This window comes from Pleurodeles waltl, chromosome 3_1 (assembly GCF_031143425.1).
Source record: "Pleurodeles waltl isolate 20211129_DDA chromosome 3_1, aPleWal1.hap1.20221129, whole genome shotgun sequence".
NCBI lineage: Eukaryota > Metazoa > Chordata > Amphibia > Caudata > Salamandridae > Pleurodeles > Pleurodeles waltl.
In genome coordinates, this window is record NC_090440.1 from 1,501,963,600 (window position 1) to 1,501,987,177 (window position 23,578).

General features: G+C 43.9%; 1 protein-coding gene across 1 annotated transcript in view; it reads left to right on the forward strand.

Moving 5' to 3' along the window:
* Positions 1 to 23,578, forward strand: part of KYNU (kynureninase) — a 915,617-nt gene that overhangs the window by 461,903 nt on the left and 430,136 nt on the right. Inside the window, exons 6-7 of the mRNA XM_069225084.1 lie at positions 8,377 to 8,448; positions 9,010 to 9,084. Coding sequence (XP_069081185.1) covers positions 8,377 to 8,448; positions 9,010 to 9,084 — 147 coding nt within the window. The remainder of the gene's footprint in view (positions 1 to 8,376; positions 8,449 to 9,009; positions 9,085 to 23,578) is intronic.

Genomic DNA, 23,578 nt, shown 5'->3' on the forward strand with positions numbered 1-23,578 from the left:
CAACTGCCCAGGTCAACTAAATAAGTGACCTCCCCTTTTCTTTCAAGTATGGGATAGAGCCCTGACCATTTGTCCTGGATGGCCCTTGGAGATACAGGCTCCAACACCCATACTTTCTGCCCTGGTTGGAACTCCGTATTTGCAGCTTTTTGGTCATACCAGAGTTTTTGAAGCTCCAGGCTGGCCTGAAGATTTTTGCTGGCTTTTTCCATGTACTCAGCCATTCTGGAACATAAGCCAAGCACATAGTCTACAATCTCCTGTTTGGGCTGTTTGAGAGGTTCTCCCAGTATTCCCTAACAAGACTTAGTGGTCCTCTAACAAGGTGCCCAAGCAAGAGTTCAAATTGAGAAAAACCTACTCCCTTTTGTGGCACTTCCCTGTAAGCAAACAGCAGGCAAGGAAGTGGAATATCCCATCTCTTTCAGTATTTTTCAGGGAGTCCTCCAATCATGCCTTTTAGGGTATGGTTACATCTTTCAACTAACCCATTGGTTTGTGGATGGTATGGGGTGGTGAACTTGTAGGTCACTCCACATTCCTGCCACGTATGTTTTAAGTATGCAGACATGAAGTTTGACCCTCTGTCTGATACTACCTCCTTAGGGAACCCTACCTTGATGAAGATACTCAGATGGCTTTCGCAACTGCAGGTGCAGTAATTGTCCTAAGGGGTATAATTTCAGGATACCTAGTGGCATGATCCACTACCACTAGTATATATCTGTGCCCTCACGAGGTTTGAGGGTCAAAGGGGCCAACAATGTCAACCCCTACCCTTTCAAACTGAACCTCAACCACTGGAAGTGACATTAAGGGGCCTTTAAGTACCCATCTGCTTTGCCACTGGCCTGGCAGGTGGGACACAACTGACAAAAGTCCCTCACTTTTTGGGACATTCCTGACCAATAAAAGTGGTTAACTAACTGACTCTAAGTTTTGTTTTGGCCCAGATGCCCTGCTAGGGTAATGTCATGGGCTAAAGTGAGGAGAAATTCTCTGAACTTCTGAGGTACTACCACCCTCCTTGTTGCACCAGGCTTGAGGTCTCTTGCCTCAGTGTACAGCAGTCCGTCTTCCCAATAGACCCTGTGGGTACCACTGACACTTCTCAGTCCCTCCTAAGCAGCTTGCTGCCTCAGGCCTTCAAGAGTGGGACAGGTTCTTTGCCCCTGGCACAGATCTTCTCTGGAGGCCCCCTTGGGCCCAAGTGCTCTGGGTGGTAAGGCCCAAGCTCTTCAGGCCTCAGTTCCCTCTAAGGTGGGTAACTCTTCCTCCTGAAAAGAAGGGTCCTGTCTTGTGATCTGTTCTGAAGCTGGTCCCCTCGTCTTCTTGGCTTTTCTCATGGGAGGCTGGTCCACTAATTCAGAATCCAGCTCTCCTTTTTCTCTCTGAAGTTTGCTCTGTGTCCTTATCTTGACACATGCCCTCTCAGGGATCCCTAGCATTGCTGCATGGGTCTTCAGTTCTACTTCCCTGGGAGAATGCTCCCGGTCATTACCAAGGAGGCAATCTCCAGGGTTGGATGAGGACACAGCCACTTCTTTCTGCCCTCCTACTCCCCCCCAATCAAAGGTTACCATAGCCATGGGATGGAACTTTGTCTCATTGTCAGCATTGGTTACAGTATAAGACCTCCTTACTAGGAACTGACTTGAGTGGACCAAGTTTTAGGTTACCATGGTGACACTAGCTCCTGTGTCCCTTAATGCATCTATTTCCCCATTAATCAAAGGGTGCTGCTTGTATTTTTGCATATTACTTGTCCAAGCAGCACAGGATAAGTCTACCCCACCCTCAGTGACTAATATTGCATCTATGGGGACACTGACATGGTCAGGCCACACCTCTGACCCCATCTGGATATTGGCAACTGCATTTACTGCAGGTTGACTAGAGACATTTTTCTTGTTTGTACAGTCAGAGTCTGCCATTTGGTGCCCTTTGGTTTTACAATATTGGCACCAAGCCTTGCTGAGGTCAAAGTGTTTCCCTTTGTACCCTCCCCTGGACTGTGAGAAGTCTCTGGGCCCACCCTCCTATACAGGTTTTTGGTGGCCTTGAGAAGACTCTGTGATTTTCACCCACGCTCCCACCTTTCCCATGGGGGGGCTTTTTTGCCTCTTTCTTTTTGTCTCCCCAACCAGTGGTTGTTTTGGTCACCCTTATTTTGACCCTGTGGTCTGCCTTCCTCCCCAGTTCTTGAGGGAAAAGTGGAACCATGTCTACCGGATGTTGAAGTAGCCTATCAATGAAACAATTACTAAGCAGATGGTCTTTCATGAACAGGTTATACAGCCCATCATAATCTTGTACCTTGTTTCCAGCCAACCAACTACCCAGTATCTTTAATGAATAGTCCACAAAGTCTACTATGATCTGGCTCTGGGTTTTTCAAGTCTCCCTGAACTTTATCCTGTGCTCTTCATTTGTAAATCCAAAACCCTCAATCAGGGTACAATTCATGAGGTCATACGATTTAGAAACTGTCTCATTCAGAGTCAGGAGCCCATCCCTGGACTTTCCTGAAAATAACTCCCACATCAGTGTGCCCCAATATTTCTTTTTGATTTCCACTTAATGCAGGCTATTTTAAAGGCAGAAAACCATTTTACAATATCACCCCCTTCAGTGAAGGCAGGGTCAACTCCTTTTGGGAGTTTGATGTTGAAAGCTTTTTCCTTCAACACTTGTATGCTGCCACCAGAGATGGGTCCTAGGCCCAACTCTTTTTTCTGTTTTTCTGTCTCCAGTCTCTCGGTCAGCCTGGCAATATCCAGGTCTGTTCTGTGGGTGCTTATGAGCTTCTGGAGGGAGAGGAGCTACACTCATCCCCATTTTCCACAGGTTCTACATCTATCAGAGATGCATCATCATCCTCTTCTGGGGGGTTATCACTTTCATACCTGGCCACCAAAATCATATGTTTCTCTGCACTGGGGCTCTTAACAGTATGAATTTGGTACAGTGTGCAGAGTCTCCTTAACTGGTCATAACTATATACCTCATAAGGTTCCAGGTCGAATTCCTGGCTCTTGGCCTCTGCATCTGACATTTTTACTTTACTAAAGTTGGTACCTTTTTAGAAATGTAGAATTCCGTTTTTGGATAGGCCAACTAATGTAAGGACTTTTAAAACCTTTTGCTAGAGTTGTAGGGACCTAACCAGGGCCTGAGCAATTATTTTAAAAATTAGCAAAAAAAATGTCAATTACAAATCTAAAATAATTAACTAAAGACAATTTGGAGCTCACAAAATTGACAGAATGGTATCAGCAAATGCAAAGTCTTTATTCCATTGCTGTTCTACCAAATGTAGGAGGCTAGCCCTCTGCGTAGTGTACAAAACTAGATACAATATGTAGTGGATCCAGGCAACCAAACATTGGTTCCCAGAGGCAAAATCTAGATCACCCAGTGCTCTGTTTTTTGTGGTAGCTTTGTGGAGCAGTTGGGCTAATCTTGGAGCAAAGCAATTGTACTCACAGTATTAATCATGCATCTCACACATTGTAAGGAATAACTCAAGACCAATTTATAAAACTACTTTAGATTTTTATGTCAATTTTAAGACCAAGATTATCAAAATTGGTTAAACACTTTTTGAGTTATGAATTTTTGAAGTTTTAATAAATGCAGTCTTTCTGTGCGTAATTACGCACCATAGGAATCAATAGGCATTCATTTAAAACTACATATAAAATCGCACAGTTATGTTACCAGGTTCTGCTTTTGCAGGTTGGTCAAGGCTAAGGGTGGACACACTGTGCCAGTTGGAGATGCTCAGTGGCTCCTGGTTCCGGCAGGAGCAGCGCGGAAAAGGATAGTTCTCGCAGGTTTAAAGGTGCTGCCTTCGGGTACCCTTGTGGTAATGAGGTTGCAAGGGATGTGGGACCCTGGGGGAACAGCTGGTTCCTCCTTTCAGGGTGCTGGGCAGCCAGTTGCAGGGTGAGTTGTTGATCCATGAGCTGTGCGCAAAGGAGTCCCTTGGAGCCGGAGGTAGGCCTCTTTGAGGGCAGCTTACAGGACAACGGGGGCACTCTGGTGAGAGGTCCAGGGGGTTTCTGAAGTCCCTTAACTGGGGCTTCCTCCTGATCCTTTTTTAGCTTTGGGGGGGCTAGTTTTCTTATTTTCCATATTCAAATTACCAATACTCAGGGTATTGGCACAGCCTGGGCACCAGGGGGAACAGTGCCACCAAGCCTAGCACACTTGCAGGGTTTGTCCTGGCGGTTGTTGATGTGTCGTCAGGTCTGGCTGCGGCTCCCAGTGCTGGAGATAGCAGCAGATCAGTGAAGTCACTCAGTGGTTTCTTGGTTATTTGCTGGTTGCACAGTAGTACCTCCTCTCAGAAGGGAGATCTTGGGCAATTTGTGAAGCCTGGGGGTCCTCTTGGTTTCTTGAGGTCAGTCCACTGTCCAGCTCCTCCGCAGCGATGATCGTCGGGTCCTGGGTGCAACAGGCAAGGTTTAGCACCTTTTCTTGATGCAGATCCACAGTTCTCTTGCTTTGGATCTTCTTTGGTTCTGGTCTTCTTTGTCCTTTCAAATCTAATTTTTTCGTCCAGGGTTGCCCACTTAATACTGAATTTAGTGGGGGTTTTAAGGGGCAACCTGATAGTGTCTAATGGGACACTTACCTTTGGGTGGCTACACCCACTATAGTGAGCTCTTCCTGTGGGAAGGGTCACTGCCCTAAACCTAATTGGCTACTTTCCCTCCATTCAAGATGGAGGAAAATGAGAAAGACGGTCCACCTCGAAGGCAGCACTTTAGGGATGGTGCATGCCAGATAAGGCCGCTCCTCCTACCCTTTGTTAGGTTTTCCTGAATTGCTCCCACCAAACTTGTGGGTTTGCAATGGAAGCATGCTAGCTGCTGCTAGCATCAGGCTTGGGGGTTGAGTTTCAAGGGCGGTAAGCCATTTGAAGCTCACCCCTAGGACAGTGCACATTCCTTAGGGAGGAGTTGTTAGCTCCTCTACCCAGGAAGGGCATTGTTTTACAAACCGGAGAGGCAGGGCTCTCCCCTAAGGTTTCCATTGGCTGTCTGGAGGTGGCAGTTAGATAAGACCAGTCAGCAACCATGCCAGGATAGTTAGCTTTTGTATGGGGCACCTCTAAGGTAACCCCTGAGTACATTAAGGGATAAATCCAATACTGGCACCAATTGGGATTGATAATTGTGAGTTGTTTGATACCACATAACCTGAGGTTCAGAGTGGCCATCATGTAGCTGGGAACCTCATGTTGACCAGTGTCCAGCACATGGATTAAAATGACTGCTCTGTTCACTCATTATTTCCCATTTTTGGCAAGGACACAGTGGGGGCATATTGCTCTTGTAGCTATGCCCTCACATATAATATGGAGCACCCTGCCTTAGGACTGTAAGGCCTGCTGGAGGTGTGTCTCACCCATAGTAAATGCAGTGGTGGACAGGCACCAGGTGCCTAGTCAAGTTTATATTTTAGGTTTGCACCAGAACACTCAACCTGCAATGGCAGTGCTGAGTGCATCTGGATTCAATGGCCCAAGAGGAAGGCACAGTCAGTGCTGCTGCCCTCAGGGTACCCCATGTCCTGGGCACATAGCTGCCCGCTTACTAGGGACTTGAAGTGGGAGCTAAGGGTTTATTCAATTGTGGCAATGCATCACAAAAGGTTTAGGGAAAGAGCTCTGCCCCCAGTGTGGGGGCAAGGTTCCCTACCCTTCCCCCTTATGCCCTATTTCCCAAAGCTTTTCCTGATTTGGGGGCCAAGTCCCTGTGTCTTGTATTGGTGACCTCAACATTTTCCTCAGAGTTGTGGTGAGCCAATTAGATTTTTCAGTACAGAGGTGTGGGCACTGTTACTACAACACTAAAATGACAGATGGGAAAAAAAGCTCCCTAGGCCAATCAGAAGCCTGTATTCTTTTATTTTAAGTACCACTGGATACCCACTGGCCTAACCTTGCAGATAAATTTCAATTTTTAGCCTCTTCATGCCATACCCTAACCCCTCTCAAAAGGTATTTTCACAAAACAGCTGAACTGGTTTACACCAAATCACAAAAAGTCACCTGACTGAGTAAAGTTTTCTGCTAAATTTTATGTCATTCCATGCAGCTATTTTCTACGCATCAGAGAGCAAAGTTTCCTGCGGAAATTGACATGGGAAATGAACAGTTAATGAACCCACCACAAGATTTGTCTTTTGTCCTGCTTGACGGATCAACATGAAAGTTTTCACAAAGGATCAGAGATGGATGGGCCTTTGTTTTGTAAATTTAAGTGAATATTCAGTAAATGGTGTCAAAGTTATTAGTGAAACCGGAAATACTCTCCCTTTGGCATCTTTAACATAACTATAACAACAAGGTGACTATATGCATTTGAGAAGGACATTTTCAGTTGGTCTCTTGATCTACCAAGCTTTGATATGGTCAGGATTCTTTCACAACATCACAGTCCATCTGTAGCAGCATGGGCCTTCCCGTCACCCCAAAAAGTCACCCTTAATTTTTTCACACTCCATAACGCATAACCAGGTGGGTACTTCTTTTTGCCCAGTAAATCCACCAACAGCCGCATCTGTTAAGGTAACTGTTAACACAGGGATCTGTATGTCACTTTGCCTCCAGCCTCCTTTGTACGCTCACCACCAGCAAAGTCACTAGAAGACATACGCCTTCATTTTGACTTTGGCGGTCTTCTATGAATACTGCCAAAGCCGCGGGTGCCAGGAGACTGCCAGTGCTGGTGTTCTCCCGCCCACCAAATCATGGGTGCTGCTGAATTTCTGCCATAATTTGGGCAGAAATCCAGCTGTAATCGTGCTTGCGGGCGGAGGCGCTCTAGTGGTTCCACCATTGGCCACACCAGTAGGACACTGCCCACCATATTATGGGCCATAAAACAGCCTAGCTGTGTCCTGCTGGTGGGGCGCTACCGGCGGTGGAATTACCCCTTCCCGTTCCCTGCCGGACGACTTTCTCTGGGGAACAGGTAAGGTGATCGCCGACAGGAGAGGGGGGTGATATGGTGGGGGGTTTGTGCGTGCGTGTATGAGTGTGTGGTGTCTGCGTGTTTGAATGAATGTGTGAATGTGTGGTTGTATACATGTCTGAATCTTGAAGTGAGTGTGTACCCTCATGTAAGTGTGTATGCGTGTGAGTATGCAGGTTTGGATGGGTGTTAGTATGCATGCTTCAATGCGTGTATGACTGTAGTTGTGAATGCATATATGAATGTTGTGATTGCATGTATGGATGCATGTGAGTTGATGCATGTATGTAAGTGTCGGTGAATGGGTGTATGTTGTTACATGTGGGTTTCTGTGTGCATGTATGCGGGCAGGGGTGGTGGGGGTGATGTGGCTGTAATGGGTTTGGGGGGGTTGAGTTCTTGCTGTGGGGTGGGGGAGCCGTCTACCGGTGATAGGAAAGGAATTCCCTGTCACCGGTAGCCTTTCCGCCATCGTTTTTGTGATGGTGTTAGTGCCGCTGAAACCATGTCAGAAGGCCGGCTCCTGATACCACTGCGGTTTTCTGAAGACCACCGGGTTGGAGATCATCATCTCTGGCCCAGCGGTTCCGACTACTATGGGGTATGAGTGGAGGTGTGGCGAGTTGGCCTCTGCCACTCATAATGTGGCAGTCTGCACCACCAGCCTGTTGGTGGTGGGACCGCCACACTTACCCTGGCGTCAAAATGACCACCATAGTTTATATGTATTTGCTGAAAATGTTGAAAACTGACCTTGCATTTGTACAAATATATATAGCTGTATACATAGATATAAACATGCTATCATGCAAAGTTAGATTTAAACAATTTAGTCAAACAAGGCTGCTTTGCAGTAAAAGGTATTTGCGCAAATAATGCATGTGGTGAGGTGCAGAGTCTATTTTGGTGTGCCGCCTTCTGGCATACTCAACCACTGTGGTGGTTGACCCAACAGGGAATTGGAAAAATAGAGCTGGGAAGCGGTTCCCATCGGCCTCCACCCCTACAAATGCCAGTAGCCCTGACCAACCCTTTCCCTTCAAGAAGACATTCAACAGAGTGAGTATCTAACCTTCGATAACGTCTATGCTTATAGTGCGATTCCCTGTCGTGTGTTACCAGACAAATTCTGCAAGTCCTGCGTGTTCAGGTGCTGAATTTCAAGTTTGGGGTGCAAAAAAGAGGTCTCATGTAATGAAGATTGCTTGTAAATAATTGAACATTTCTCGTGCTGCATACTAGAATATCTCTATTGCTAATGTTATTTTGAAGAAGAATGGTGATTTTATTGGTTCATATAAAAATCCTTTGGGTAACGTGGAAAATGTGCTTTCTTTCTTGTTTTTATTCACCCGTCCTACTTACACTACGTTTGTGTTTTTTTTTTTAGCTATCTTTCTACAGACCTACAGCAAGTCGGCATAAAATCCTCCTAGAAGCCAAAGCCTTTCCATCAGACCACGTGAGAGACATGTTTAAATCTCTGGAACAATTTGAAATAATTTTCATTAGGGAGCACTTTTCCGTATTGGGAGAGGGAGAGTGGAGAAGCATGTTAAAAATTTCTAGATTTTAAGACATTTTGCAGAATCAAATATGTTTCATTTGTTAGAATCAAATGTGAAAAAGCATCAAATAATTGATTGGTTTCAGACATTGGTTTCTATCCCTTTTCAAAGACATCCGGCAAACTACTTGCTTGAAATCATCCAGTGTTTTATGTTTTCATTATATTTTGTAGTTTATTTCTGCTTCATGGGATAAAATCAATATAGAGCTTGCAACACTTAACCAACATTTCCCTTCTGGGAACAAAAGACCTGTTATTATTTTTTAGATGACTCAAACATAATTTGTAGCACCATTGTTCATTATTTTAATGCATTGATTGAATTATTCTCGTGTTTTGCGGGTCATTGGAAAGTTCATGTGTATTTGTCAACTCAATAGCGCTATTATAGAAAAGATTTCACATCGTTTTATTGTGTACATTTTATTCTTTGCTGTACGTCTCTTTTTGCAGTATACAGTGGAATCTCAAATTCAACTTCGAGGATTTGATGTGGCGAAAAGTATGCTGTTAGTTCATCCACGAAAGGTGAGAGGACATTTTTTTTCATTTCACACTTGATAGGCGGATCCCGTTTTAATTCTATTTTCCTTCTGTATCTTTTCAAACGACTGCCGTTTACCTGCTTAAAGTGTTTGATTTAGGCATATTGGAGACTATCTCATAGCCTAAGGAACCTTCACTCTAAACTCTATTACACAGATGGCAAGATGACGCAGTAGACACTTGCAGCTGACTCCCGGGGAAGAGTATTTGGTTATGTTTTGTTCGAGCACTCACATAGTGAATGCTTCTTCCATCCACCTGCAAGGAGTCTGTCTTCATAGGCATGTGTTTTTGAAAGTTTTTAAGTCCCGTTTGTTCCCGTAACTGTCGTAGAAGTAGTAATCATGTCAAATTAATATAAACTAAGGCCCATATTTTTAATTTTTTCATGCAACTCTTCAAGTCACTTTGCTGCGCTATACTGCGTGAAATGGAAAGGGAAAGTTTAGGAATGTACCATATTTACCATTTCACAGTTCATTCCTGTCCATCCTTGAGCAGGCGCACTTTTGGTTGCCTAGCATCAAAACAGGGACCTTTGCGTCGTGGTGCAACGGTGCCTGCATTGTAGTCAGGATTGTTTTTGTGCAGAAAGGGACACCTTCCTGCACAAAAAATAATCCTCAGAGGCATTCTCCCCTTTCTATGCATGCTGCAAAATGTAGTACAGGTAGAAAGAGATAAAAACAAGGGAGAAATAAAGCTATTTCTCCTTGTTACTCCTCACTTGGGGAGGCGTAGCATTTTGACATATTCCCAGGCCTACCAGGAAAGGTAAATTTAGGAATGCGCTAAAATCCATGGGTGGATGTGTGAGAGCACCCACTTTGTGCCCATGGAACGCTTTCCTGGGGCACAGTAATGCAAGGCAGCAATTTGTGCTGCCTTATGTTACTCCAGATTTATCATATCATTCAGGGCCATGTAAGGTGGCCTTGCGTGGCTTGATAAATCTCAGTTAGGATTTGCGTCACCTCTGTGCCTCCTTGAGTGGTACAAGGGTGATGCAAAACCTTGATAAATCTGGCCCCAAATCTATATAAACTGTTGGTCAAAACATTATTTTATATACGTGTTCTTAAAATCATCTAAAAAAATTGTTTGAATACTTGTATTCTTAAAAAACAGTTAAGAGCAAAACAACAAACTTACACAACTGTAAATGCTCAAGACTCATTAAAAAATATCAATTTGTTCTCGTCAGTGTTCATCAACCCAGGAAGGAATGGTTTAAAAAATTTGCCACTGAAACTCCCAATGCCTTTAAAGTAGAGCAAAATATAGACAAGAGTCTTCAAGCATAAACCACATTAATGACACACAATCTTGACCTTAAGTAACTTTAGTAATCTCCTCATAACCTCTATTGTTGGAAAAACATTAAATCTTTATATGAATCATTAAGAAGGCAACAATACAACGTATATGTCATTTTAGTAGATATATAATTCAAATAGATTTTGCGTTACTAGGATTTGCCTTGTATTTTAATACATTCCTTCAACAATGACCTGGTCATAACACCATCATCAACGCATGAATTTAGTCCCACAATCCCTAGCTAATGCATACATGAGGATATACATTGGCTACAGATAGGTGAGTTAGTGCTGGTTAGTTTTTTTTAATGATGATGACTAAGGAACTGTGCAAAGTACCTGGGTACTAACCACACTTGAGAAGCTGCACCTACTTTGACGAAAGTTGCAAAAATCAGTCTGGAAATGGGTGCTAGAAGTCTGCTCCACAGGAAGACAGTATCTAGAAAAGGAGATTACAGCTGTGCAGGACGGACCTAAAAACTGATATCAGTCAAGAATGGGAATCAGTTGCCTCCTGGAACCCACCACTAGGTATAGGAAAAGGAAACAGGCACACAGGAACTGAAGGGCACCTCTGTGGCTGGCCCTAGCAAAGATTACACGATCCTGAGGGTTGCTACTCAACTGAGGTGCTTGAGGCAATAGTTGCAGATCTCCCAAGGCCACTGTAGTGAAAAATTGTGTCCAGCTGAATTTTCACCTAGCTCTCTTGGATATTAGTCTGCTGTTAAGGGAAACATACATTTTCTCAGGTCCAGATAAATTTGTTGACTCTCACGTGAGGGACTTTTGTTTAGCAATATTACATGTTTCCAAAAAATGGTTTAAGTCTTTTGAGACAAAGGCTTTAGGCTAATGCATCAATGATGTAAAACCCTGTAGGTATGGTTTAACCAATGTGAATCCTTTGTGAATGGCAGTAGGCTTTTTTATTGATTGTGTTTACATTTCCAAAGTCTGTTTGTGTTGATTGAGAAGAGTCATGTTATTGCAATAGGTCTTTTTAGTTGTCCATGTTAGGGTCTGCAAATGCACAGTTTGTCACTGAGAGCTTCGTTTAGAGTTCAGTGGATGGATTACTCCATCACAAATGCGATGGCTATCCTGTCCGACGTATTACATGTGCCATTTGATATATTGTGCTTGTAATACATTGGGAGGATATCTGTCATGTTTGTGACAGAGAAGCCCATCCTCCATACTCTAAATCAGGCATTAAGTACTTTGAATGCATTCAGGTACTTTTCCTTCATGAAAGTGAAATGTACAGTTCGGACAATTAGGTTTAGTGAGTGTTATTAGGTGTATTGCTATTTTCTAGGTTTCTGACAACACTAACTACCTTTTAAGTCAAGTCTAGAAGAGGCGTGCCTAGTTTTACATTTAGGGAAACAATAGTACAGGACCTCTGCACAATAGTGGCAAATTACCTCCAGTAGTCCCTGGATGCCTTTCTGCCCCCCAAACCAGCCCTCACAATATGAAACAGCTGCAGATTTTCAGGTGAAAAAAGTCTGACATGATAAAGTTCAATCAAACATTGTGCTAAGGAATCTTTTTATATCTGGATAAGCCAAATATTGATGCTCAACTTTTCCCAATGTTAATTTTAACTGATTTTCTCTTGGAGAGTTGTAAATTATTGTAACATAATTTGAATCCCTCTGGCTTCCCTTGATTACCTAAGTCAATACGCCAATTGTCTATACACCCTGTGCTAATTTTCATAGCAGGTGTTACCGAGGAAGTGATACTTGCATGTGGTATCAATTGGCAAATGGTACTTATGAGCATCCCTCATTCACGGAACAAAGACCAGAGAATATTTAGAGGTGCTACCTAAAGGCACAAATGGCATCCCATGCAAGTGAGTTGATTGTGGTAGGGATTATGGAAGACAGAATATCGGACTGACATAATATCAAAGTGCCCTTAACTTGGCATGTACAGAACTTGAAGACATAGATTTCATCAAGGTACATATATGTGGATATAGGCATAGAAAATCCATACAAGGTTACCTTTTGATTTTTTGTCCCTGATGTTCCAATCACGATATTGTGAACTTTCGATATTCTGCCTTCTATAGTCCAGACACACGCCAATGAGCTCTTACACAGTTTTTTATGTCTGTCTTTCCCACTTCTTAGGAGAAGCTAACTCAAATAGTTGACAAATCATTGCTTTGGTTATTTCTTGATAGAGTCAAGATAAGTAGTTCCTCTGTAATTGGTGCTATATATTCAGTAATGGGTACATCACAGTCCATTGAAGCACTATATTTTTCTACTTTCAGCAAGAATTGAATTTTGTCAGTTTAGTAAATATACCACAAAGATAATTTCAGAGAAAAGATGTAATTCAGGCAATGGCTGAATCATTTAGCAGCACAGTAGAAAAGATCATTAACTCTACTGTAGAGTGAGATGTGTGTCAAATGGAGCACAAGATGTGCAAGGAGTGAGGATGCAAGTATCTTCATATATCTGCAAAGTCCATGGACCCTGTTAGCACGTACAAAATGAGGACTTCTGGCCCTGGATAGACAATGGGTCATGTATCAAATAGAGGATCTAAACATAGGCAAACCTCCAAAAAATTAAACAAAGAAATCAGGTTAGCATTAAAAATGGCATTTTGTCCTGTATTGCTGGAGTATACAATAGTCAGCATCACTGCTGAATGGGAATGCATGGCATTTACAAAATCGAAGAATTCCCCTCTCTCCTTTCAAATTATTGATTTCTGAAAGGAAGAAATCATGAGACAACAGATAACTCATTTCTAATGTTTCAAGGGGGGTTAAAATCTTGAATGTTAGGGTTAGTAACTTTTTCACTATAATATATAATGTTATTTTAGCATTACACCAGCTCAACACTTATTTAAACTACCTCCTCCCTTCCTCTTCATATTAGTAGCTCTTAGCTCTCAGTTAATTAATTGTCCATGTGTCCTGTTTGTGTGGTCTTTTCTCACTACACTTAGTTGATATCTCATTTGATCGGTTTTAATTATAGTGTTGTGCAGGGATCTATATTTGTGTTGTTTTTGTCTTATTTACCTAAATCCCCCTGTGGTTCATCTATTCCTGAGCATGACTAAGATCTCAGAGTCTCTCTATTCATTTTTGGACTGTTAGTGTAGCATTTCCACTACCTCTGAGTATCAACAATGTGTAGTTTCAATCGACGCAAGAGTCACCTTAACAGAGAAACTCACAACACACATCCCCTCTCCCCCACCTGATGCCATCTCAGTTCAAGAAATGAAAGAATGGCTGTTGCCTGAACTGCATTCAAAGGGTATCCACTATGCCAGCTCTACTATGAGAGAGCAGACCCAAGGCCCATAAATGCCTAGAGCATGCTAAGTTTCTATTATCATGCTTAAGATATTTCAGGACGGGGTCCCACATCTTGGTGAACCTATTTGATGCATCCTGGAGGTCATGCGCTATTTTTTCATGGGCCGTAAGTGGCCACATGTTCTGTAGCCACATCATGGTGTTCAGAACAAGGTCCTCCTCCCACAAGCTTAATATAGTTTGTTTGACTACTTAGTAAGAGTCTAGAGATTCTTCTCCCTTTATGTGAATAGAGAGTGTATGTTTGCTCCTGAGGAAGGCCCAATAGAATTGATGCTGGGTCAGTATGCAGCGACAGCCGTTTTATACCTGCTATGGTGGCCAGGTCATCTTCCCAGTATCACTCCAGGCATGGGCAGGTCCACATGATGTGGAAGAGGGCACCAGTTTCTCTACAGCCTCTCAAACAATCCTTGGAATTGCTTTTGCTCATGATATAGAGACATTTTGGTTGGAAGTGCCTTCTATATAATATCTTATAAAGCACATCTCACCCCTGAGAATGTTTTGCAAAATTTATAATGCATGCATGGATGGTCCTTGCTGCTTGTCCATCAATGCCATGCCCAGATGCTCCTCCCAGCCTCTTCTGTAAGGAGGGGTCATGTGAGTAGCCTGAATGAGAAGTGTAGCTTTTATTTGCGAGTTCAAGTGTTGTGAGGAGGCGAAGCCTTGCTGCCATCACAGGCAATTAGGTTCCCAGTGTTTCCTCTGCAAATAGTGAAATTGTTCACTCTCCGGGATGTTGTATGTCTATTTAAGGTCTTCAGATGGTTAGATGGAGTCCTTATGGAGTAAGTCTCTAAGGCAGCAGCAGCCATTCATAATCTAAATCTGGAATTTGGATCTCTCCAGGCCGGATGAGAAGTCTTGGTTCCATTGTATCATGGTCATAGGCAATTAGAAAGTGGTCATTCTGTTGTAATGGGAGGGACAATCTCAAGCCTTGAGGGTGGCCCTTGTAACCAAGGAGGTGTAATGATTGGCGCACCTCTGACTGTTAGGGTGCCACATGACCTCTGCCAGTGCAAGGCCATCATATTGTCTATAAAACACCAAGGTTTATCAATCTCATCTTGTAGCCATTCTGCCACATAGCCTACCTGTGATGGCAGGTAATAGAAGTGAAGATTATGGATTCCCAACCCCCTAAGGTTTGTGCTGTTCATGTATTGGAGTCGAGGTTGATTACCCGCCCAAATAAAGAATTTGCAGTACTCAGTCAGATGCATTATTTCTACACTGGGCAATGGGAGGTCCTAGAGAAGGTACAGAATGTTGGGTGGGGCAATGAGTTTAAAGGAGGCTATCATCCCTACCCAAGAAAGGGCATGTAGGCGACATGATGAGTTGAGTGCCTTGAGTGACTGCGCTAATTGTTGGAAATTGGTTCTTGTTTAAATGTAGAGATCTAGTGTCAAACTTACCCCAGGTATAGAAGTGAGTCAAGTGTTCAACAAAAGGGAGTCTCCTTCCGAAGCCTAATGTGGAAGACTCTGCCACCCAACACCACCATGACCAGTCACTTCCCCTGCTAGAGCCTGCTATTCCTTCAGTAATGGTAGAAGGTTTTACAGGGATCTATCAGAGAAACCAGGATATTACGCGCAAAGGCCACTGCCTTGAAAGTGTCCTTGTGCAAATACACTCCCTGCATTCCCTCATGCTCTCAGATGCTCTGAAGCAGGGTCTCCAGGTAAAGTGCAAAGTGCAGAGGAGAAAGTGGGCAGCCCTGCCTAGGACCACTTTGAATCCAAACTTCCAATGATTTGGTGCCATTGGTATCCTTAACGCTAACTTTGGCGCAGGGGTGTCATAGAGTTCCTCATCTCAGCCCGAAAGCCTACACCAAAGCTTGCATTCTCAAAAGTAACCCTCGGCATTGACCAGTGTACCCTGTCAAATGCATTCTCTACATTGAGTGAAAGCAGAACCGCTTCTTTATGGCATCTCCTGGCCAGATCTATGACATGCAGGGTGCGTCTGGTGCTTTTCCTGGTAGATCTGAAGGGTACAAAGCCTGTCTGATCTGCCTGGATTAGATTGGGAATGCAGGCCTTTAGGAGTTTCACTAGGATGTTAGCCATAATTTTAATGTCAGCATTTAAGAGGACGATAGACCTGTAATATTGACATCGGGTCAGATTTTTATCTGGTTTTGCTATTAGTGTTACTGTGGCATGTACCATCATCTGGGTCATCCTTCAAGACCAAGACAATTGGTTGTAGACCTTGGCCAATAGGGGCACCATCAGTGGGGCACACTGTTAATAAATAACACAGCTGTAAAGCCATTGGGGCTTAGGACCTTCCCTCATTTCAAGCGCTTCATAGCAGTCAAAACCACTGTTTGTGAAATAAGAATCTTCAGTGCCTCGCTGACTTTGCCAGAGATGCTCAGTAGGATGAGAGACTGCACATAGACACATTGGACCTCTGTGTCTGAGTGGTCAGCTTTATGCAGTTTGCTATAGAAGTCATAGAAGGTATTTGCATTCTCCCCCTGAGAAACATATGGTGCCAGCTGTATTCAGGACTTCATGAAAGATGCCCTTGGTATGTTGGGCACACAACTAGTTCACCATGGGGGAACCCTCCTTATTGCTCCCTTCATAAAAACAGGCACCTGATCGGGAGAGGATGTAATTGGACCTGTCATTTTCCAGAGAGAAGATTTGACCACAGAATGCATCAAGGTTCATTCAAAGTATCTTAAAGGTGTTGGATTTGTGAAGTTGCTCTGCTCAGAGCAACTTGTCCTTAAGTTGGAGAAGATCAACCCCTCTCATCCACTTAAGATAGTTAGTGGCATATTTATAAGCCCCTAGCGCCACCTTGCGCCACATTAGCATCATTTTTTTTTTCTCACTAATGTGGCCCAACAAGGCCAAAATCCTCAACATACATTTACAAAGTTGCGCAATGCATGCATTGTGCCACTTTGTAACCCTTTGTGCTACAATATGCCTGCACCAGGCATAATGTATGCAAAAGGGGCATTCTCGCATTGGGGGGGCCGAAAAAATGGTGCACGGAAATCTAACAGATTTCTTTGCGTCATTTTGTACGGCACTTTTAACACATGCTCAGAGTAGGCGTTAAAATGGGGATTCCATTATTTATAATGGGTCCCTATGTACTCTGCAGGAGTAGTGGCAATATTTTGGTGCTTCTCCTGCAGAGTACATCAATAGAGTCATGAAAAATGCCACTATTGTCCCATACCTTGTGCCATTGTGTGCCATATTTTAAATACAGCACACACATGGTGGAGGTAGGGGGGAGGTAAAGGGCGTAAGAAAAGTTGTGCTCCACCTATGCCACCTAGTCTCTCTAATGAACACCTCGCTAACCGCCATCTTCAAGGCGACACACCATTCACGGGCTCATCTCTGTATGATTGAATTGGAGATATCCTCATATGGAGGTTGTCACGTCATTGTGCACGGCCTTTTCCCACAGAAGACAGTCATTCAGCCTCCAGGTACCCCATCCATGGGTCAAATATGGTCTGGGCCAGAACATCAATAACTGAATCTGACTATGTTCCGATAGTATCTTAGGTTCCTAAGATATGTAATCTACTTGGGACAGTAGTCGCTGATCTACCAACAGGTAATTGATATTGATGAAGCAGTTATGCACTGCTGAATAATGAGGTTAGACAAGCAACACACAAAAAACACAATTCAGGCTGGACTGTTCCCATTGGGAAAAGGGTCAAGACTGATTTGCATATGATTGGGTCCAAATTGGGGTGGCATGGTGAGCAAAGAACAATGGATTAAACCCATATCTGTGACTGAGGGTGAGTGTTTGAAAAGTTTCAGCACTCCGTCCATCATCCTTTTGCGTTGCTACCATTGCCCTAAGTGGGAAGAGTATGTCCAGACATGGGTCCCATGCTCACTGTGCCACTGGATTCAAGCTAGCCTGGCTGATAAAGGGTAATACCCTGTCACCGGTCCCAAGATGCATGCTTCCCATCTGGCAATTCAGGCTGAATTGTTCCAATGGGGAACAGTGTCAAGACTGATTTGCATGTGATTGGGTCCAAACTAGCCTGGTGAGCAAAATATTTTTTAATTAAACCCAGCTGTACGACTGAGGTTGAGTGTTTGAAAGGTTTCAGCACCCATTGCACTTTTGTGCTGTCGATGATAATAGTCCAACATCAGTATGTGCCAATATTGCCAGGTGTCAATCAAGCCTAGATTGTGGAGGGCATTTTTGCCCGCCGCAGACAAGTTTGGCATACCACTCACCTGCTGTTACAATTTATCATGGCTAGAATTCATGAAGCAGTTGAGTTCACCGCTGATTAGAAGAAGGCTGTCAGTTGCACCACCTATCCTTTGTACCAAGGGTATTAAGAATCCCTCCTGGCTCTTGTTTGGATTGTTCATGCTGCTCATCGCAATGGGGGTCCCCTCCCAATCACTCATTAGTAACAGCCACTTTCTTGAGTTTTCAAACAGAACCCTCTGCTCCCGGAATCTTGTGGGGAGCCTTTAAATAGGATTGTCGTTCCTGCTGCTTTGGTGGGGCCGACGTCTGATATAGGAGTGGGAAGAATCTAGAATGCAGGCGGTGTTGGTCCCCTTTGAGAAAATGTGCCTCTTGGACCTCCTCAGCTTCTCCAGAATGCTAAGCCTTTTTGTAGGGCTATTAAGGTGCCACACAAATGCTAAAATCTGTAGGGTGGTAGTGTTAGTCATGGTAAGTAATTCAGTGGGCAGGGGTAACTGGGATCGGGCCTCGAGTTTCCTAATACAGATAAATGGGTCTATGAATGCCTTCAATGTAGGGTGGTGTTGAGCTTCATTATGTTCCCCAGACAACTCTAAAACAAGAAAAACAAACAAACCTCCAAAAGTAGTGTCCTCTGTATGGGAACAGAGAATGTCCTGCATAGATGTTTAGGTCATGTCTGTCCTAAATTCTGAGGCCACTGGAGAAGTACAGTCAAAGTCTCTGGGGGTTATCACCATTTGTGTCTGCCCAGGAGGCTCTCACAGGGGCCCCCATTACCCCACAGCCCTTGTGGGTGATGTCAGTTGAACTGGCTACAGTTCTCTAGGTTAACAAAGGGTTACTTGCAGCACATCTGTTGTGTTCATGATTGTCAGGGTATCCAGGTTGTCCCCGGTGTTCTGACATAAGAGAGATGGGAGCCTGTCCTTGCCAGCCTCTAGCTCCTCAGTATCAGACCTCCTAGACTGGCAGGACTGATGGACGGTGCCCCCCCCTCTTCTGTGCCATGTCCTCTCCGGCATATGGGATCCTGGTGATTCATTTGTGTTAGCCATATTCAAGAGATTGCCAGCTGCCTCCAGGGAGGTAATGGATCTAACTTTATCTACAAACTGGAAGAGAAGTCTGAAGGGGTGGCCCATCTGTACTTGATCTCCATCAATCAAAAGTCTGTGACAGGTTTAAAGGATGTGCGCTTAGCCAGAGTTATCGGTGACAAGTCCTGGAACAGTTGTCATGTGGCACCGTTAAAGGATAGCTGGCCCCCTGCTGGGGGAATGGACATGAGAGATTCTATGTCCTGAAAACAATAGACCTGTGCAAGTACATCTGGTGGTGAGACTCCACCTGGGTGACTCAAGGTTACTCTATGAGTTCTGTCCAGGTGGATGCGTGAACGAGCTCAAACCTCCGGGACAGCCCCAAGAAAGTCATAGAAATAAACAGAGAGGTCTAGGAGCTGAAGTTCAATGGGGGAAGCTGTGAATGCGGATGTTGTTTCTGTGTAATATATTCTCCAGGTCATCCACTTAAATTGGAGTTGCTGCTGATGCTGCTCAAACAGGAACATCCAATGTTGAAGTTTCTCACAGTCGTTCATGTGTTTGTGTAAGCCCTTCTCCACCTCCTCCACTCTGGAGCCCAAACCAGAGACATCTCTGTGCAGCTGCTGTAAGTCACCGCCTAGGTCTGATTTGAGCATGAGTATTTCATTCTTAAGGTCTTGGCATGCCACCAGTAGAAAGTCTTTTCTTTGAGTCCCTGGTGGGCCTCCATATCATTTCCACCAGTGGGGGACTCCGCATGTATAGAGGAGTCCCTGTCTGCCAGCGGGTTGTGCGGTACTACAGCATGGATTTGATGGAGGTGTCTTTCCTGATCCTGCCTCCCCTTATTGCCAGAGTGTTCGGAGGTAGCTGTTGCCTCAGTTCTTGGTGGCATTTGTGCAGTGCAAGGCTTGATGTCCCTCTAGGTGGGACATGGTGGGAGCACTGGTCTTCCCTGGGGGAGGTCAGCCTGAGGGTCCTTGATCTCACCCTGGTCTCCCTCCAATGGGACCTGCACTGTACAGGCACAGGGTCTCACTCTCATGCAAAAAAGTCCAGGCTCCAGTAGGGTGGTACCAAAATGGTGTTGATTGTCCCTGACATCTTACGTAACTGAGCAAGTCTGATGACAGCCAAGAGGTCCTGCATGACAGTCCGTGTAGCCCAGAGTGCGGGGGGCGTTGCAGGCAGGTCTCTGTTTTGCAGGGGTCAGGGCCTGGGCCAACTCCAAGTACGCTGGTTCATCACAGTAATGCGGGGACCTCCTCTCACTGTGCCCGCTTCATAGTGTTCACTGTGTGCTTGTTCGTTGCAAACCTACTGAAGGGGACACCCAGACACGTCCCCAGCTCATTTATAGGACCTTCTGAAGGAACCTAGGGCCTACCATAGTAAGTCTTTTGCAGCCATGTCCCCATGGCAGTCCCACTTGTCTCGCCAGAGAAGGAGCTGGGGAGGCAGAAATACACTTGCAATGCTGTCTTGTGCAGTAGCCTCCAAGTCAGACAGTCCCTGACTCCCATCCCAGAGGACAATTTAGTTACCATGGGTGCAACCACAACCAGGCTTCCTCACCCCAGCCGCATCACCTATCTCTCCACTTGGGGAATCCAGGCGAAAATTAGGCTGGCGCAGTCTCCGGGCTCATGTGAGACCCGTCACTGCAGATAGTGGGTTCGAAGCTACAAAGCCATGAAGAAGGAAGAAGGAATGCATGCCCCCTGTTGGGTCTCCAACCTCAGGCATCTGTCATGATTGGCTGTTGGCTGCCACCCCCCCCCCCAACAATGTTTATTGTAGTGGGCTGAAATAGCAACATTTTGAAGAAACCTGAAAAATCATGTCCAGCTGTAGCTGGTGCTGCATTGAGATTGCTGTGCCTTTTTTAAACCAGAAACCAGAACCCAGAGGAACAGGAAGAAGGGTTGCCAGGTATAATTGAGACAGTGCTAGACATCCTTTTTATGTCAGAGAGATTTAAAATGGGTTACTAATAAAAAGCAGCATGAAAATCTAACTAGATTGTGCCCAGAATCAGATTATTTTTTTAAGTACAAAGGCTGAGATTAGATGCCAGGTCTGTAACATTGTACCTAAACAACCAAGGCCCATATGTATACTTTTTTAGTGTTGCATTTGCGTAATGTTTTGACGCAAAAGTGGCGAAAACGTGCAAAATACAATTGTATTTTGTAAGTTTGTGCCGTTTTTGCATCAAAAAGCAGCACAAATGCAGCGATAAAAAAGGATAAATATGGGCCCAAGGGCCAGATGTAGCAAAGGGTTTTACCCATTCTGTGTCTATGGGAAAATGTGTTCGTACATATGGCCCCAAGTCACTAGAATATATATCCTCCTCAGCATCGTCTGTGCTTCTCAATGTAGCCTCCAGTGTGGCTTGTGTTGCTTAGCTTCGGGGTGACTTAACTTTATCGCACTGGAAGGCCTAGACAGTCTGAAATGTGTTCCAAATTCTGGAAAGTGGTCTCCTTATCCCTTATCTGCATTTTTCCTGTGTTGCATAACTGTACAAGGTGTGGTTTCCCACCTACAGGTCAACATGGTTCAATACACCAACAATGAATGTGAGATACTGGTTATTGTAGCCTTGCAAAACACTAATCAATGTGTTATTGAAATAGAAGTATTGCTTTGGGGTTACTAACAATCTTTATGAAGGGAGTAGGGCACTGTGGTAACAGTAACACACCTGTTGTGTTATTTACCATATCACACACATTGCACTAAGAATGAACACTTTTGATTGAAAGTATTTATTACTAAAGGAACAATCTGTTCCTTAGTACATCTAATACAACTACATGGAATATATAAAAACAGCAATGAGACATGTTATACATAACAATAATAAAATCAACAATTATAACATGTTTAAAATGTCATCCTGACCCTAACATCTTAATGGCTACTTCTACGTGCTACAATAAGAGAGCGTGGAAGGCAGAGCAACTTGCAGTCTAGAGTTTCTTAGGGAGAAGAGACGCACTGCACATCATGTTGACAACAAAGGCTGTCTTTATCAGCTGAAGCATAAAGACAGTGTTCCCTGCAAAAAGGCTAACACACCCTGTTGTCTTCCATGGGTGAGATGTAGCATCTATGAAGTGTGAAGTGTGTTGGCAGTAGGTGAGACCGTCTGACAGAATCTTGGTCAAATGGTAGTCCTCATATACTCAATCTTATCAGAAGTTGGAATTTCAGACATAAATTTAGGAATGTCTGACATACACATGTGCATCAAGTTGTGCATCCCAGACATTTCCTTATGTACATATAAGGTAAAAGGAGGTCCTTATTTCAGCTATTTATCCGTATTTATTCCTTATTACCTTGACATGGTGGGAGTCTAGACATTTGACACAGACGAATGTCGCATCAGGTATCACATCTATACAATTACTCAAATGACTTGACACTTTCATAGTCATTAGAAAGGTAAGGTACAACATCTGTGTCAAATGGCAGGCATGACAAGGATTCTGCGTAAATCAAGACAGATGGTGACTTTCATTTTCTAAGATTGAGAAGATGGCAACTTCCATTAACTAAGATGGAGTTGGGGCCTACATAAAATGGGGCTGGACCATAGGGACTTTGCATCACCCTCACCATGTTCCATCATGTGGCTTGCTTGACGGAGCTTTTCTTTCCTTTGGTGCATTTTCAGCTACTGCTCTAGTGAACTGGAGGGTTCTGTGTTTTAGTATACTGTTTTCTATCAAGAACAAAATTTGATGGCTTTCACATATATCAACTCTAGCCTTCTGGATAGTTTGAACTCTATCTCATTAGGCCTCAGCTAGATAAAACATGAATTTATTCAGTCACCTCGATAGACTTTTTTGTTTGAGGAGAATTACTTTTGCATGATTGATTAATGTGTTTTTTTGAGCAGAGGTGCGTTAAAGCATAGAGTAGTGAGCTTGCTTCAAACTGACTCTGTGATTGCTTTGGTGTTGTTACTATCAGGCATGGAGTGATGGAGCAAAGTTCCACAGGCTCTGTACTGCAGCCTTCCTGATAAGATTTAGGATGAAAAGCAAAGTCACCATTAGGGTGTGTATAACTCGCATAGTTCTGAGTAGTGTAATCATATGAAATTATCTAAGAATTCTACGAAATTACGCTTGAATTACACAAGAAGTTAATTTCTGTGCTTGGTGCTATTTCTAAAAGGATGTGAGGATGCATTTTGTGCTAACAAATTAAACTAAATGCAATAGAACACAATTAGCGAGCACAAGAAGCCGCTCACGTTCAATTTATTATCAGTATTTAGACAAATGTTCTCAGTGCAAAATGCACCTGCACATCCAAATAGGATGAAAGTACTAAATACAGCAGAATACGAACAGCGAGTGTAATGTCCCACTCATGCATGTTAAATGTGCTCTTGTGGTAGAATTCCCCCCAAATTACTGTTAATTACATGAGTGTTAGACTTTTAAGTTTATGCAGTCTCATCC